The sequence below is a fragment of the Ornithorhynchus anatinus genome, chromosome 14 (genome assembly GCF_004115215.2).
Source record: "Ornithorhynchus anatinus isolate Pmale09 chromosome 14, mOrnAna1.pri.v4, whole genome shotgun sequence".
Taxonomy (NCBI): domain Eukaryota; kingdom Metazoa; phylum Chordata; class Mammalia; order Monotremata; family Ornithorhynchidae; genus Ornithorhynchus; species Ornithorhynchus anatinus.
In genome coordinates this window covers 26,808,287-26,823,794 of record NC_041741.1, presented here as the reverse complement: position 1 = coordinate 26,823,794, position 15,508 = coordinate 26,808,287, and the positions used below count along the sequence as shown (strand labels likewise).

General features: G+C 39.9%; 1 protein-coding gene across 1 annotated transcript in view; it reads left to right on the top strand.

The window, feature by feature from the left end:
* LIN7A (lin-7 homolog A, crumbs cell polarity complex component) overlaps positions 1-13,558 on the top strand; it is a 68,323-nt gene extending 54,765 nt beyond the window's left edge. The window contains exons 5-6 of the mRNA XM_029078535.2: positions 7,014-7,229; positions 12,408-13,558. Of these exons, the coding sequence (XP_028934368.1) occupies positions 7,014-7,229 (216 nt within the window). The 3' untranslated portion in view covers positions 12,408-13,558. The remainder of the gene's footprint in view (positions 1-7,013; positions 7,230-12,407) is intronic.
* Positions 13,559-15,508: the final 1,950 nt, after the last annotated feature.

Genomic DNA, 15,508 nt, shown 5'->3' with positions numbered 1-15,508 from the left:
AAAAACAAAAAAGGAGAAAGAGAAGTCTCTTTCCGGATATCACAAAGTACAGCTTCAGACAATATGGCAGCACTTTAGCAGATTGACCACTGAGGCACATGGCTGTTCAAATAGCAGCAAATAAATCAATCAATAGTAGTTATCGAGCATATAATAATGTTGGTATTTGTTAAGCGCTTACTATGTGCAGACCACTGTTCTAAGCACTGGGGTGGATACAGGGTCATCAGGTTGCCCCACGTGAGGCTCACAGTTAATCCCCATTTTACCGATGAGGTAACTGAGGCCCAGAGAAGTTAAGTGACTTGCCCACAGTCACACAGCTGACAAGTGGCAGAGCCGGGATTCGAGCCCATGACCTCTGACTCCCAAGCCCGTGCTCTTTCCACTGAGTCACGAGCATAAACTGTGTGCAGAGTATGGTACTAAATTCTTGGGAGAATATCCTAGAAATAGCAGACAGGATCACTAAAGGAGTTTATAATCTAGTAGGGGAGATAGGGAATAAAATGTCACCAGGTGGAGGAAGTTTCAAGGGAAAGCTTCTGGAGGATCATGAAACTAAGAAGCAAACAAAAACACCTCCAAGTGCAGCATAATTTGTCAGTCAGTCGATCGTATTTACGGAGAGGACAGGAGGGCTCAGTCAGGGAAGGCCCCTTGGAAGAGATGTGCCTTCAGTTAGACTTTGAAGGAGGGGAGAGTAAGTGTTGGATATGAGAAGGGAAGTAAGAGGTACAACTGGCACTGAACCCCCATTTTATAGATGCGGTAACAGAGGCACAATAAATTAATTTGCCAAAGGTCACAGAGAGGACAAGTGGCAAAGATGGGATCATCTAGTGCTCACTGTGTGCAGAGCACTGTATTAAGTGCTTGAGAGAGTACAATAAACAGACTCCCTGTAAAAGAAAAAATACATTGGCACAAGGAGGGATGTTTCGTATAATGATTATGGTACTTGTTAAGCGCCTACTGTGTGCTAAGCAGTGTACTAAATTCTACGTACCCTGTCCCTGTCCCATGCGGGGCTCACAGTCTAAATAGGGGGAAGAGGATTTAATCCCCGCTTCCCAGATGAGAAAACTGAAGCACGGAGAAATTAAGTCCAGGTCACATAGCAGAAAAATGGTGGAGCCAGGATAAGAACCCAGGTCCTCTGATTCCCAGACCAATGCTCTTCTCTGCCATACTGCGTGGATGGGTTGATCTGTTCCGAAGTCTTTTCAGCCATTTTCACACGAGACCATGGGCCCGGGAGTCAGAAGGACCTGGGTCCTAATCCAAGCCCTGCCACTTGTCTGTGGTGTGACCTTGGGGAAGTCACTTAACTTCCCTGTACCTCAGTTACCTCATCTGTGAAATGGGGATTAAGACCGTGAGCCCCATGTGGGACATAGACTGTGTCTAACTTGATTAGTTTCTATCTAATAAGATTAGCTTTGTACAGTACTTGGAATATAATAAGAGCTTAAGTGCCATAACAACAACAACTGTGTCATCTGTGACACAAAGAGAAGCAGCGTGGCTCAGAGGCAAGAGCCCGGGCTTGGGAGTCAGAGGTCATGAGTTCGAATCCCGCCTCTGCCACTTGCCAGCTGTGTGACTTTAGGCAAGTCACTTAACTTCTCTGTGCCTCAGTCCCCTCATCTGTAAAATGGAGATTAAAACTGTGAGCCCCATGTGGGACAACCTGATCACCTTGTATCCCCCCCAGCGCTTAGAACAGTGTTTTGCACATAGTAAGCGCTTAACAAATGCCAACGTTATTATTATTATTAACAACTATGCACACATAGAGCATTGTGATTATCAATAAAGGATGAAAAATGATAATACCATATTTTCAAAACTTGCAATCTGAGCCATTCACCCTTATCAGAAATTCCTGGTTAGACAGATTTGATACTACAGAAAAAAAAAGGCTACAAATGACTTTTTTCATTACAGAAATTATTACATGAGGGGTAAAAATTTAAACATGGAGCATTTCATACCACTCTATATTGCTCATGCCCAGAACACACAAATTCAGACACAATTACAAAATGATCTGCCAGACACATAAAATGGAGATTTTCAACAATCAGTGTGAAAAAGAAAAAAGGAATGAAGGAAGGAAAGATGTTTCCCATCAGATTAACAGCCTAGAAAAAGAAAGCAATCAGGCATGACTGCCCAAATTTAATTTATTAGATTTTCCATTTTGCTGAGCCTGACCAAGAGTTCCCACACCCCTGGCCTGGAGTCAGAAGCACTGAAACTGTTCTGCCAAAAACTCCCATATTTCACCTGAACTATAATTCAGGCAGGGGGAACACTATGTCACTTAATAACAACATCGATAGTAACTGTGCAGGCAAGACAAATGGAACAATTCAAGAGAAAAGCAATATAGAATGTTTACAACAGTTTTAAGTCCATATACAGAATAACTGCTAAAGGAAATTTTATTTCCACCCCCGTACCGTCCCCCTTGGTAAAACAACTTAATCGCATATAGTCTATCTGTCTGTCATGAAGGGATCACCTTGACCCTCTAAACCAATGCCCAAGTAACCGTTTGTTATGCTTTCTTTTTTCTGCCTTCAGGAGATGATGGAAGATGGGAGAGAGGCTAATTGAAGTTAAATTTTATTACACACGCCCTCTCTCCCTCTCCCTGTACATATATATGTGCACAAATATAAAGGGAGGGAAAGAGGGAACATCTAGGCATGATGGTCTATTAATCCTACTAAAATTAATCTTTCAAAGCCAGATGGCAAATGATTTGTGTTCTTCCCTGAGAAGGGCCGAATATGGAATGCCAGATAATTATCAGAACTTTGACGACGGCAACTTTCAACTATAACTCCTCTGCTGTCAGGCATCTGGGTTATTGTCTCTATCTGTAATTAATCTAAACTTTAAATGTTCATTTTTCAATTATTCATTGAATACGGAAACCCAAATGTATATGCCGCTTTATATTTGATAAAATAAAAATTGACAGCGCCAGAGAATGTCTCACCAAAGATAAATATTCTCCATTGGCTTATTTGATTACCTCATTATCCTCCATGTTTTCTAATATTCTCAAGCATTTTAAATAATAAATTAGAATTTTCCCATTAAAACGTAACTTGATCGACTGGTTGGTATTTGTTTTGTTAAGCGCTTACTATGTGCCGAGCACTGTTCTAAGCGCTGGGGTAGACACAGGGGAATCAGGTTGTCCCACGTGGGGCTCACAGTCTTAATCCCCTTTTTACAGATGAGGGAACTGAGGCACGGAGAAGTTAAGTGACTTGCCCACAGTCACACAGCCGACAAGTGGCAGAGCTGGGATTCGAACTCATGAGCCCTGACTCCAAAGCCCGTGCTCTTTCCACTGCGCCACGCTGATTCTCTGGTTGATGTGCTGTAGACTGTAAGCTTACTGTGGGCAGGAAAATATGCTTACAAATTCTGTTATTGTACTCTCCCAAGCACTTAGTATAGTGCTCTGCACACAGGAGGCTTTCAATAAATACCATTGCTTGCTTCCTTGATTTATTGTTGAATGTCCCCAGGGATGTACGTTTCTAGACTTTCTATGGTTTCGAGATGGAGCATGTCAATCAGGCCGAGTCCTTCAAGAGAGGATCCGATAAATGAGCGGTTTATATAATCAGGTTGGACCCAATCCACGTCTCGCATGGGTCTCACAGTCGTAATCCCCATATCACAGATGTGATAAATGAGGCACAGAGAAGTTAAGTGACTTGCCCAAGGTCACAGAGCAAACAAGTGGCAGAGCTGGGATTGGAACCCAGATAATAATAATAATAATAATGTTGGTATTTGTTAAGCGCTTACTATGTGCCGAGCACTGTTCTAAGCGCTGGGGTAGACATAGGGGAATCAGGTTGTCCCACGTGGGGCTCACAGTCTTAATCCCCATTTTACAGATGAGGAAACTGAGGCACAGAGAAGTTAAGTGACTTGCCCACAGTCACACAGCCGACAAGTGGCAGAGCTGGGATTCGAACTCATGAGCCCTGACTCCAAAGCCCGTGCTCTTTCCACTGAGCCACGCTCCTTCTCCAGTAAGGATGAAGGTGCTATTTACAGAGACAGATAAGTCTGTAATAATAATAATAATGTTGGTATTTGTTAAGCGCTTACTATGTGCAGAGCACTGTTCTAAGCGCTGGGGTAAACACAGGGGAATCAGGTTGTCCCACGTGGGGCTCACAGTCTTAATCCCCATTTTACAGATGAGGAAACTGAGGCACAGAGAAGTTAAGTGACTTGCCCACAGTCACACAGCTGACAAGTGGCAGAGCTGGGATTCGAACTCATGAGCCCTGACTCCAAAGCCCGTGCTCTTTCCACTGAGCCACGCTGCTTCTCAGATCCTCTGACTCCCAGGCATTTGCTCTTTCCACTAGGCCATGCTGCTTCCCTTTCTTTGAAACACCTTGCTGCATATCCCAATTTTCTTTATCCCAAGGAATTATGAGAGCTTCTTTACTGTGAGCAAAGCCACGAATATCCATTTTTTAAAAGGAGCAAAATATTATATATAATATTTTATACATGATTGTATTCATATATTTTATTGGGCTTTCCAACTTTTAAGCTCAAATATAACAACTGTTACATTTGTTACTAGTCTAGTTCTAGTATCAATTTTGTACAGCATTTCTGCCTGCTTAAGATGGTGAACCTCATGTGAGATAAGGACTGTGACCAGTATGATTGTAGTACGTACCTCAGCATTTAGTACAGTACTTGGCACCCAGTAAGTCCCTAAGAGATACGAAAATTATTATTGTTTTAAATCCATTAACTCAGTCACATTAATGTTCAGTACTCTGCAGTCCTTCCTATTTCCATAAAGGTTTAAACGAATCATAAGCCTGTTGTTGGGTAGGGATTGTCTCTATCCGTTGCCGAATTGTACTCTCCAAGCGCTTAGTACAGTGCTCTGCACACAGTAAACACTCAGTAAATACAACTGAATGAATAACTCAACCTGATACCATGACTTTCAAAGCAATCAACATACCCATCATCTTCTTTCCTCTGACTCCCCACTTCTAAGTATGCTTTGGAGGTTTTTTTTTTTTTTTTTTTACTGATGCTCTTATTATTGTGCAGGCTTTGATCCAGTCCTGCATTTGGACACTCTTCCTCTTTTATTATATGTAATTTGAGCCTTAAATAAGGCTAAAGAAAAACAAGAAGCAATCTAAAGGAAAGGCAGAGAAAGCAGACCTCAGAGTGGCATAGCTGTATCATTTTTCATGACGCTCTTAATTCCGATATCTAACTAGAGTCATTCACCGAAGCATATGACCACACACATTTTTATAAAATTATTGTGCGTGACCAGATTTTTCACAGAAGGATGAATTATGTTCATTTGCATTTGCACTCTGAGAACAATCATTTTTCTGTTAAATGTTAAATTAGGGCCATTTGGAATTGTGGTAAACATTCAACTTTCTGGTTGTAAACTATGTTTTGCATTTAGCCCAGTTGCATTAATTACAAAACACTATTTGCAAGTAGAGGAAGGGATACACTTCGATGGCTTGTTTAGGCAAACCGGCAAATCCTAAGTGGTTAACTGTATGAACAAATTAATACTGGGTGAGTAAATCTGACAGAATGATGGAGAGAAGCAGTGTGGCTGAGTGGAAAGAGCTCGGGCTTGGGAGTCAGAGGTCGTGAGTTCGAATCCCAGCTCCGCCGCTTGCCAACTGTGTGACTTTGGGCAAATCACAACTTCTCTGTGCCTCCGTTACCTCATCTGTAAAATGGGGATTAAAATTGTGAGCCCCACGTGGGACGAGCTGATCACCTCGCATCCCCCCAGCGCTTAGAACAGTGCTTTGCACATAGTAAGCGCTAAACAAATACCACCACTATCATTATTATTAGAAAGCACATTTTAATCAGCCGCGGTGTGACAACTGAAACTCCAAACCTACGTATACAGAACCTCAAGTCAGTGCCAGAGCTTATCTACTCAGTTGGCATTATTCAGTCACTGTTTTCAGTCAAGCTGAGGATTCTACTCCTGGTTTTGCCTCTTGAGACTGTTCTATCAGTGATGAAGGACTCTAAGCCAAGAACCACTTATGGTGTTGTACAAAGTGGACAAAACCAACACGAATCACGAAATCCTAAAAACTAGTTGATTGACGTGGGCTGCAAAGATCTCAGTGGCTTCCAAAGCAGCTACAGCTCATTACTAGCATTAGGCTGTGGTCACCGCATCCATTAATTCATTCAATAGTATTTATCGAGCGCTTACTATGTGCAGAGCACTGTACTAAGCGCTTGGAATGTACAAATCGGTAACGGATAGAGACAGTCCCTGCCCTATGATGGGCTTACAGTCTAATCGGGGGAGACAGACAAGAACAATAGCAATGAATAGACTCAAGGGGATGAACATCTCATTAAGACAATAGCAAATAAATAGAATCAAGGTGATGTACATCTCATTAACAAAATAAATAGGGTAATTAAAATATATACAGTATGACCTAGTGGAAAGAGCATGGGCCTGGGAGTCAGAGGCCCTGGATTCTAATCCTAGATCTGCCACTTGCCACCTGTGTGGCTTTGGGCAAGACACTTAATTTCTCTGGGCCTTACTTTCCTCATTTGTAAAATAGGGATGAAATACCCAGTGTGGGACAGGACCTGTGTTTGACCTGATGATCTTGTATCTATTTCGATGCTTAGCAAAATGTTTAGCACAGAATAAGCACTTAGCAAATATCACATTATGTACTGTTGTATTTTCCTCCCCCAAGTACGGGCACATATTAAATGCTTAACAAATATCACAAGTACAGTTACTGCAAAAATAGCTAAGATGTCCTGAAAATAGGAAACGGTAGTATTCCAATCATTAATTGCAAGACTGGTAAAATTGAAAAGTTGCAAACGTTTGTCTCATCTATAACTAAAAAGGAAGGTGAAGGATTCTTGAAAAAGTAACACTAATTACACTCACTATGTGCTTTCAGAGTGTGGAAGGAGAGCATCATGAGAAGGCAGTGGAACTGCTTAAGGCTGCTAAGGAAAGTGTCAAGTTGGTTGTGCGTTACACGCCCAAAGTCCTGGAAGAAATGGAGGCTCGTTTTGAAAAACTACGGACAGCTCGACGCCGCCAGCAGCAGCAACTCTTAATTCAGCAACAGCAGCAACAGCAGCAACAGACACAGCAAAATCACATGTCATAGGTGAGGAATGCACCTTTTACCATTAAGGAAAAAATGAATTTCCTCTTATAGCATCACGGAATGCTTTCTGAGAGTCCAGTTAATTGAATGAAGACCCTAGAAAAAGTGTAAGTGAAATGCAATTAGAGTCTCCCAGAAGATATTTACTCTCCGGAATTGTCACGTCTATTGGCATAAGAATTTCTTCTCTTAGGTAAAATTCCTATATGCACTTTGCAATTTTCTACACCTCTGCCTACCGGCACTGGATATGCTGAGAAAGAAAATGACTGGCAGGTATGAAAGAGAGGGACTCTGTCCCCACTCCAGCAGTAGAATCAATTCCTTCAAACAGGTTCCCTAACCAGAAGTCTTAGAGAAGCAACGTCGCCTAGTAAATAGAGCACATGCCTGGAAGTCAGAAGGACCTGGGTTCTCATTCCGACTCTGCCGCTTCTCTGCTGTGTGACCTTGGACGAGTCATTCAATCGTATTTATTGAGCGCTTACTGTGTACAGAGCACTGTACTAAGCACTTGGGAGAGTACAATACAATGATAAAAAGAAACCATTGCTGTCCACAACGAACTTACGGTCTAGAGGTCACTTCACTTCTCTGTGCCTCATCTACCTTATCTGTAAAATGCGGATTAATACTGAGGGTCCCATGTGGAGACACGGACTATGTCCAACCTGAGTAACTTGTATCTACCCCAGCACTTAGTACGGTACCTAGCAAATAGTAAGTGCTTAACAAATATGATTTAAAAAAACAAAAAAACAGAGATTAGTCCTAGGCTCATTCACTGTTAAAATGACATCAACTCTCTAGGCTACTGTCCTGTCATTTAGCAAATTACTCCAGAAACAGAAATGCTTTGTTATGTTTGCAGAAAGTTTAAACAAGCATGGTTAACTATATATATATATATATATGTATATATATATATATATTTGTTATGTTTTCATGCTTGGCAGTTTTTTGGTTTCTGATATTCTGGGTAATCTGCTAGAATGTACAGTTGGAAAAATAATATCAGGGAATTTCAATTCCCCCAGAAAGATTTGAATTTCAATGGACTTGGCTGGTAGAGGAATAGTAGATTCACTTCTTAGCTATCAATAATAATGTCATCTTCTTTCCAAATGATATAGGAAATAAAAAAAGCTGCATTCTTCTTGATATCATGTATTTATTTGTAGTTCATTTGAATTTTCAAGGTGGTACACAATCAGGTCCTCCATAGTGTGCTTCCAGGGCAGAAGGGAATGGTCTTTCAACAGCTTGAATCTATCTGGATACAAGACAGGGAGCAATTTGAAAAAAATGGCAATCCACATGTGCATGGCATCTGTCAAGACAATGGCATTGTAACATGAACCTTGCCTAATGAGTGTTCATTAAAAATGCAGCCTCTGTACCGTAAGATAATAATAATATTTATGGTATTTGTTAAGTGCTTACCGTGTGCAAAGAACTGTTCTAAACGCTGGGGTTGATACAAGGTAATCAGGTTGTCCCACGTGGGGCTCACAGTCTTACCTCAGATGAGGTAACTGAGGTCCAGAGAAGTTAACTGACTTGCCCAAAGTCACACAGCTGACATGTGGAGGAGCTGGGATTAGAACCCACAACCTCTGACTCCCAAGCCCTGGCTCTTTCCACCAAGCCACGCTACTTCTCTATCTTCTCAGATAACTGAGTGCATCCAAGGCTGTGCAGTTACACAGAGTACTGATATCTGCCCCCTTTGGGGTAATTTTGACCCCAAATATTCTGCCAATTTTACATATTGGCATGCTTATTACCACTGACCTGGCTTATCTCTTTTTTGGAAGAGTTTTACATATTTGCGTACTATGGTTCAGTAAAACCATGCTCACCTTGAATTCTCGGATTGCTCGTTATGGGCAGGGAACATGTCTGCTAATCCTGTGTTGTACTCTCCGAAGTGCTTGGTACAGAGTTCTGCACAGCGTAAGTGCTCAATAAATACTTGGATTGATTGACCAATATTTCTGCCACCATGGTTACATACTTGGCCATCTTCCTACTGAATTATTCAAACCTCTTCACCCACCTATGGCAAAATCTAACTGGAGGCTATGGTAAGAAATGGATTTCCATGCCGTCAACTTTGCCGTCAACTTCTTTGCAATCTCCCGCGAGGTAAATGCCGGCCTTAATAGTTACCCAATGTATTGGACATTTTCAAAGGAAAACCAGATTCTAGACCCAGCTCCACTACTTGCCCTCTCTATGACCTTAAGCAAATCACTTCAATTCCATGTATGTCGGTTTTAGCATCTGTAAATTGTGGTTAAAATGTTTGTTGTCCCTCCTTCTTAGTCTGTGTGTCCCTTAAAGGACAGGGACTGTGTCTAATGTAATCATTTAAGACCTAGTCCAGGGATAAATGCAGATTTTATCGCATAGAAAGTCAATAAATGCCACTGTTATAACCTGAAATTTCTCTACCCATGTGGCCCCTCTGGATGGATCCTCAAAGGTGAAATTCTTTCCAGTAAAGAAAGTGAGGTAGAAACAAGTTGGACACGGTCCCTGTCCTATATGGGACTCACAGAATAAGTAGGGGAAGAACAAGCATCGAATCCCCATTTAGCAGGTGAGGAAACTAAGGCACTCAAAATTGAAATAACTTGACCAGGGTCACACGGCCGGCATGCAGCAGGGCCGGGATTAGAAGGCCAGGTCCCCTGACTCCCAGGCCCAGGCTCTTTCCACCAGGCCAACACTGCTCCAGCCACATTTCTAAGCAGCCTGGGGATTGTAAAATTAATATGGCAGAGAGTTCTCCAGTCTTCCTAATCTGGCTATCGATATGACTTTTGATGGGAAATTGAACAACACCCAATCTGACTTTCACTATTTATCAAGTCCTTTAGAGGATCGAGCAAGCATTAAATAAATAAGCTTTCAATGAGGCAGTAGATTGAATTCTGAAAAAAATTCCCATTCTACTTAGCAAAGGGAACAATATTATTTAACCCTTAGCAATCTAATGAATAGTGGAGTTAGCAAGTATTCAACACCCTATGTTTGATGGGATTCACTATAGAACCCTGATTGGAAACATTATTTGCAATTGTTTTGTCAGATATTTATGAAAGATAGTCACTTATTTTATGGAAATATGGAAATCCCCCAGCCCAGGTAAATTTTAAATAGTTCCTTCACAAGCATTAATATAAAGTGTCTTGTTTCATTTTACTTTGTCAAAAATTAGTACAATGTCATGCCCAATAAAGCACTCAATCAATGTTTCTGATGATATGCAACAAAGATTAGTTCTAATCAGTACTCATTCCCTATCCACCAGACACTGTACCTTCATCCTAACTGCATTTCACATTAAGCCATCTGTTTTTACTGTCATCCACCCAATCTGTAGGAATATTCCAAGATCATCATCATCATCATCCACAAGGATTTTTGAGCAGTCACAAAAGCAAGATAATATAGGGGTATAAAGCTGGGTGCCTTGACCTCAGGGATCTTACAATTGAATCAATGGATTCCAGTTATGCTTGATATAGAAAAAGTCTCCCATTTGAAAGGCAGAGAGGATGGATGGGGAAAGCAAATTGGAGATTCGAGAATATTCACAACCAAAGAATTCTTGGTAAGAGGAAGAGCAAATTCATGTCGAAGAGAATCAGGAAACTGAGGCAAGAAAATCTGATCTTGTCTCTGCCAATTCTGCCTGACAGTTCCTCCATAGATTTGTCATCAAATAAAAGTGACTCAATCAAAATAGGCTGAACTTCTGTGACTTTTGGGGAAGGATTGTTGCTGTTACATTAGCCAATCAGTTAATTGTACTACTGTGTGCAGAGCACTGTACTAAGTGCTGAACGGAGTACAATACAACAATGAACAGACATTCCCTGCCCACAAGGAGCTTACAGTCTAGAAGCGGAGATGGATTTGGCCGGGTCCCATGCCACCCACCCCGCGGCACCCGTCCCTTCCTGCATCCTCCTCCCAGGCCGTGAGGGCCAAACCCGTTTCACCCTCTGGCGCCTCTGTTACCTTCCCTGGTCCCTCCTCCTAGTGGCCCCTGTGGACCACGAACATGGTGAAATGGCAGACGCACTGACGCAACATGGTGCTCACGGACATCTTCACGCTAAACCCGCTGAGAAGAGGGAGAGGGAGGTGGTGGCCACAAAGTTGAAGATCTCCAAGGAAACTGCACAGGACAAAATGTTTTGTTTTCCTGAGAAGACATAGCCTCCAGGGCTTTTATGCAGTTCACACTTGGATCTAGGCCTCTGTCCAAAATGTTGAAAAGGTTTCTTAATTGTTCTAAACTTTTCAATCAATCTTATTTATTGATTGCTTACTGTGTGCAGAGCAAGGCATTAAGTGCTTGGGAGAGTACAATAAATAGAGATGGCAGACACATTCCCTGCCTATAAAAAGCTTACAGTCTACAGTAAGCTTACAATCTACAGTCTAGTCATTTCAGAAAATGGTTGTTTCTAGGTTTGAAGAGGTATTTTTTTTTAAAAAAGGTGCCACCTGCCTTTGAGGATTAAAAGCATATACTTTTATTTTAATAATTAGCTGGATCAATTCCATTCCTTCGAAGATACAAAATGATGCAGCAATGGAGAATGATATATTCTGCATCTTTAAAATATCAAATATAAATATATCATGTATTAAAATAAATCAATATAAAATATCCCCTCTGCATCAGCTATGCTTCTGGCAGCGAACTCCTAAAGCACTTTGTTATCCCAGCCGCACAGCACTTATTTAAATACTCTTATATTCTACTATTTTCCCATAGCAATATTTTATTTTAATGTTGATCTTCCGCTCTAGACTGAAGGTTCTTTGTGGGCACGAATAGCATCTCTCAATTCTGTTGTACTGTACTTTTCCAAGTGCTTAAGTCCAGTGCTCTGAACAGAGTAAGCACTCAATAAATACCTTTGGTGCATCAAAACTGGCCCTATTTACGATAAATATATATTGTATGTTCTAATCCTACATGCCCTTCCTTCATCTGGAGATGTTTTTGCTGAGCCAGTATCATATACCTTTTATAACTTACAGTAATAGAATGAAGTACCAGTGATAAAAGCTTTCCTGTAGACTTATAGCTCATGATACCTAGAAAGTTTTGGTATAAAGATTGACTAGTTTATTTTTCTTTCTTTTTTTTAGATTGTTGAAAATGCTAATAGCTCAAGAATTAAGCAATCAGAGCCATGCTTCAGTAATTCCACCATCAAGGAAAAGGAAAATCCTGTAATTGTACGGATCAAGAAACTTTGAACAAGTGGAATAATTATTATTTGGCAAGGCAACTGCATACCTAATTTTCTGGTTCTAATACCTTCCTGCTTATGTAATCTTTACACAGATGGAGCTTCCATTCGATACAGTGGAAATTTCTGCTGTGTAAGGATTTTTTTAATATGCTGCAGTTGCAGTCTGAAGAGTTTAAACACCATGAAAACCCATGGCTTCTGAAAAAAAAAAAGAGTATTCAGAGAATGGATGGAGTAAATCTCTGATCTAAGGTATTTCCAGAGATTAACAAGTGATTAGTCTGTACATCAAACTGCATCAGTTCAAGGTTTTTGCCACTAAACACAAATCAAAGCAGCTCACTTGATAACACCCCTGTAAGTGTATATGTGTATACACTTACATATATATATGGTAAGTGTATATATATATATATTGCAGAGTTGATTCAATTGGACTTCCAGTTTGTAATAAATCCAATTTTTTTCTGAAAATAGCAAGTTACTAGTATAATATATTTATACTGTATTCAGGTTGTAGAAGCAATTGGCTTTTTACTCTTGGTGTTTCCATAAACTTTATTATGCATCAATAGGGTGGGGCAATTTTAGGTCAACGTTTATTTTGTTAGCAGCAAGGATAGAGAACTCTAGTACTGTATTTTTGAATTTAGGCATTGCAGGTATCTATTATTCTAAAATTTAAATGAATATAATGTATATTTATTCCATAAAATATATATTGTCAGAATGTATTTGTTACAGAAATAGATCCTTTTCTCACTATAAAATTATGTCTAGTAAGACACTTAGCAAAAGACCTCACTTTGTTGAACAGGTATCCATGTGATAGGTATAATGCAGCTTTCTGTATTTTTTTTAAAGTTTTATATTTTATGGTTGATAAAATTTGACAAAATGTAAAGTGTTTCTATCTACACTGTTATGCTGTCATGAAGATCTGTTTGATATTGAAGGATAGGGGTTACTGGAATCAATTAGATAACATATAGTACATACAATTATATATGTAGCTACCTAAATAAATAATATGGAATATATTAACCTATGCTTAGAAGGTCACTTCCCCCAAAGATTAACAGGTGGCTATTGTCATGGTCATGTAACTTAAATGTCATTTCTCTTAAAAATAAGGGAAAAGAGATTTTTAAGTTGTTTAAAGTCTTCTCCTCTGGCACACAAAAAAGTGTTTACCGAAGACATAAAAGTATGTATAAATGTAAATAGTGAAATAAGATATTCAAATAAGGTGTGAGATTCAAAAAGTACTAATTCCCCATAAAATTATCTGGGAAAAAAATTTCTCATCAAAACCAAATTAAAAAAAACTAATTTTTATCATAACTAGAAGAGTGAAAACATGAAGAAGTGAGAGGAAAATGCATGAATCCAGGAAGAAAACTATCAGGAGTAACTATCGTTCAGAGGCTGGTGAACTGATTCTTAAGAAAGGGAATGCCTCTGCAAAATCATCATTTGCTTTACAATAATCCCTTGTCAGAGACACAGTTTAACTTTCCAACTGCCATATCGCCATCTGCAAACAAATGTTAGAAGAAACTTTATTCTCTAAAGGGCAGACATTGTTTCCAGTAATTTCATCATTTTAAAAGATGAAGATGTAATTCGGTGGAAATTTGCAATAGTGTTCCTGCTATGGAAGAGCACCGGACATCCAATTTTCAACTTTATAAACATGAAATATTTTGAAATATGGTCTTTAACAAAGGGAGTCGCACTGGGTTATCTCAATTTTAGAGTCACTGTGTGATTTCACATCAGCACAAAAGAATGGTTAATGGTACCTGTTGTGGAGGTTATGCTGAAGTTTTTAAAAATATATAATCATAGATCTGCATATATATGTATATGTCTTTACCATGTTCACAAAAAACTCAAAAACTTTACAGCTGAGACACAAAGTAACTTACAAAAATAGATCATGTTTGGGTCTATAAAATTGTATAAAATGTTATGCATCAGTTGCTAATAAGTTGATAATCTATGCCAAACCAAGATAAGAACATCTTATAGTAAAGGCCCAATCACCGAGGTTACTGAAGTCACCACGTTAGGTCAAACTACATTCCTTTACTTGAACTTCTGAAGCCTCTTTCATTTCAATGGTAATCAAGAAACACAGCTTCTAGACTGCAGTATTCCTTTCTTTATCCCAAAAGAAAGGTGTGATGGCAGATTCAAGGAGCATATTTTGATAAAAACTTTCTGTTTCATCAGATTACATTCGTTTTGATTTAGCATTACTTTGAAATAGAAGCTTTAGAGGGAAGAAACGATCTTGAATTTTAATTGAAATCGGAAAGAATACCATCGATTTTTTATTCAGCCACCTGATCAAGAAAGTGCTCTCTAATTACACAAATTCCTACGATCCTTTAGACAAATTTAGCATTTGGATGTTTTGGGTGGATCTGTCGCTCTCCATGAAAAATCTGGACTCCCTGGGGTTCACATTCAATTACGAATGCAGTTTTCAAAACCAAAATTTGCTTTATCATTGTCACTTTTCACCAAGTGAAACACATGTATTAGCAAGGCAAGCACTGTTTGAGGAGATAATCAGAGCCACGGACAAACCCTGTCACATTCCCCATCTCTCTGGCCTAGCTGAATTTCTAGGTTGTAGGCTCCTGGGTGGGTAGAGAACATATCTACCAACTCTATGCGCTGTACTCTCCCTAGCACATAGTACAGTGCTCTGCACACAATAAGTGCTCAATAAATTCCATTGATTTGTTGATTCTAATCAGGTATGAAGGTTCTTGGTGTTCCCAACTATTCCTAACCCAGTCCTGCGAAGCAGGCTGAACAAGTGAAAAGAGCACGGACGTGGCAGTCGGAGGTCCTGGCTTCTCATCCTGGCTCTGCCACTTGCTTGCTGAGTGACCTTGGACATGTCACCTAATTTCTCCTTGTCTCAGTTTCCTCATCTGAAAACAAGGATTCAATACCTGTACAACTCCCTTCAACTTG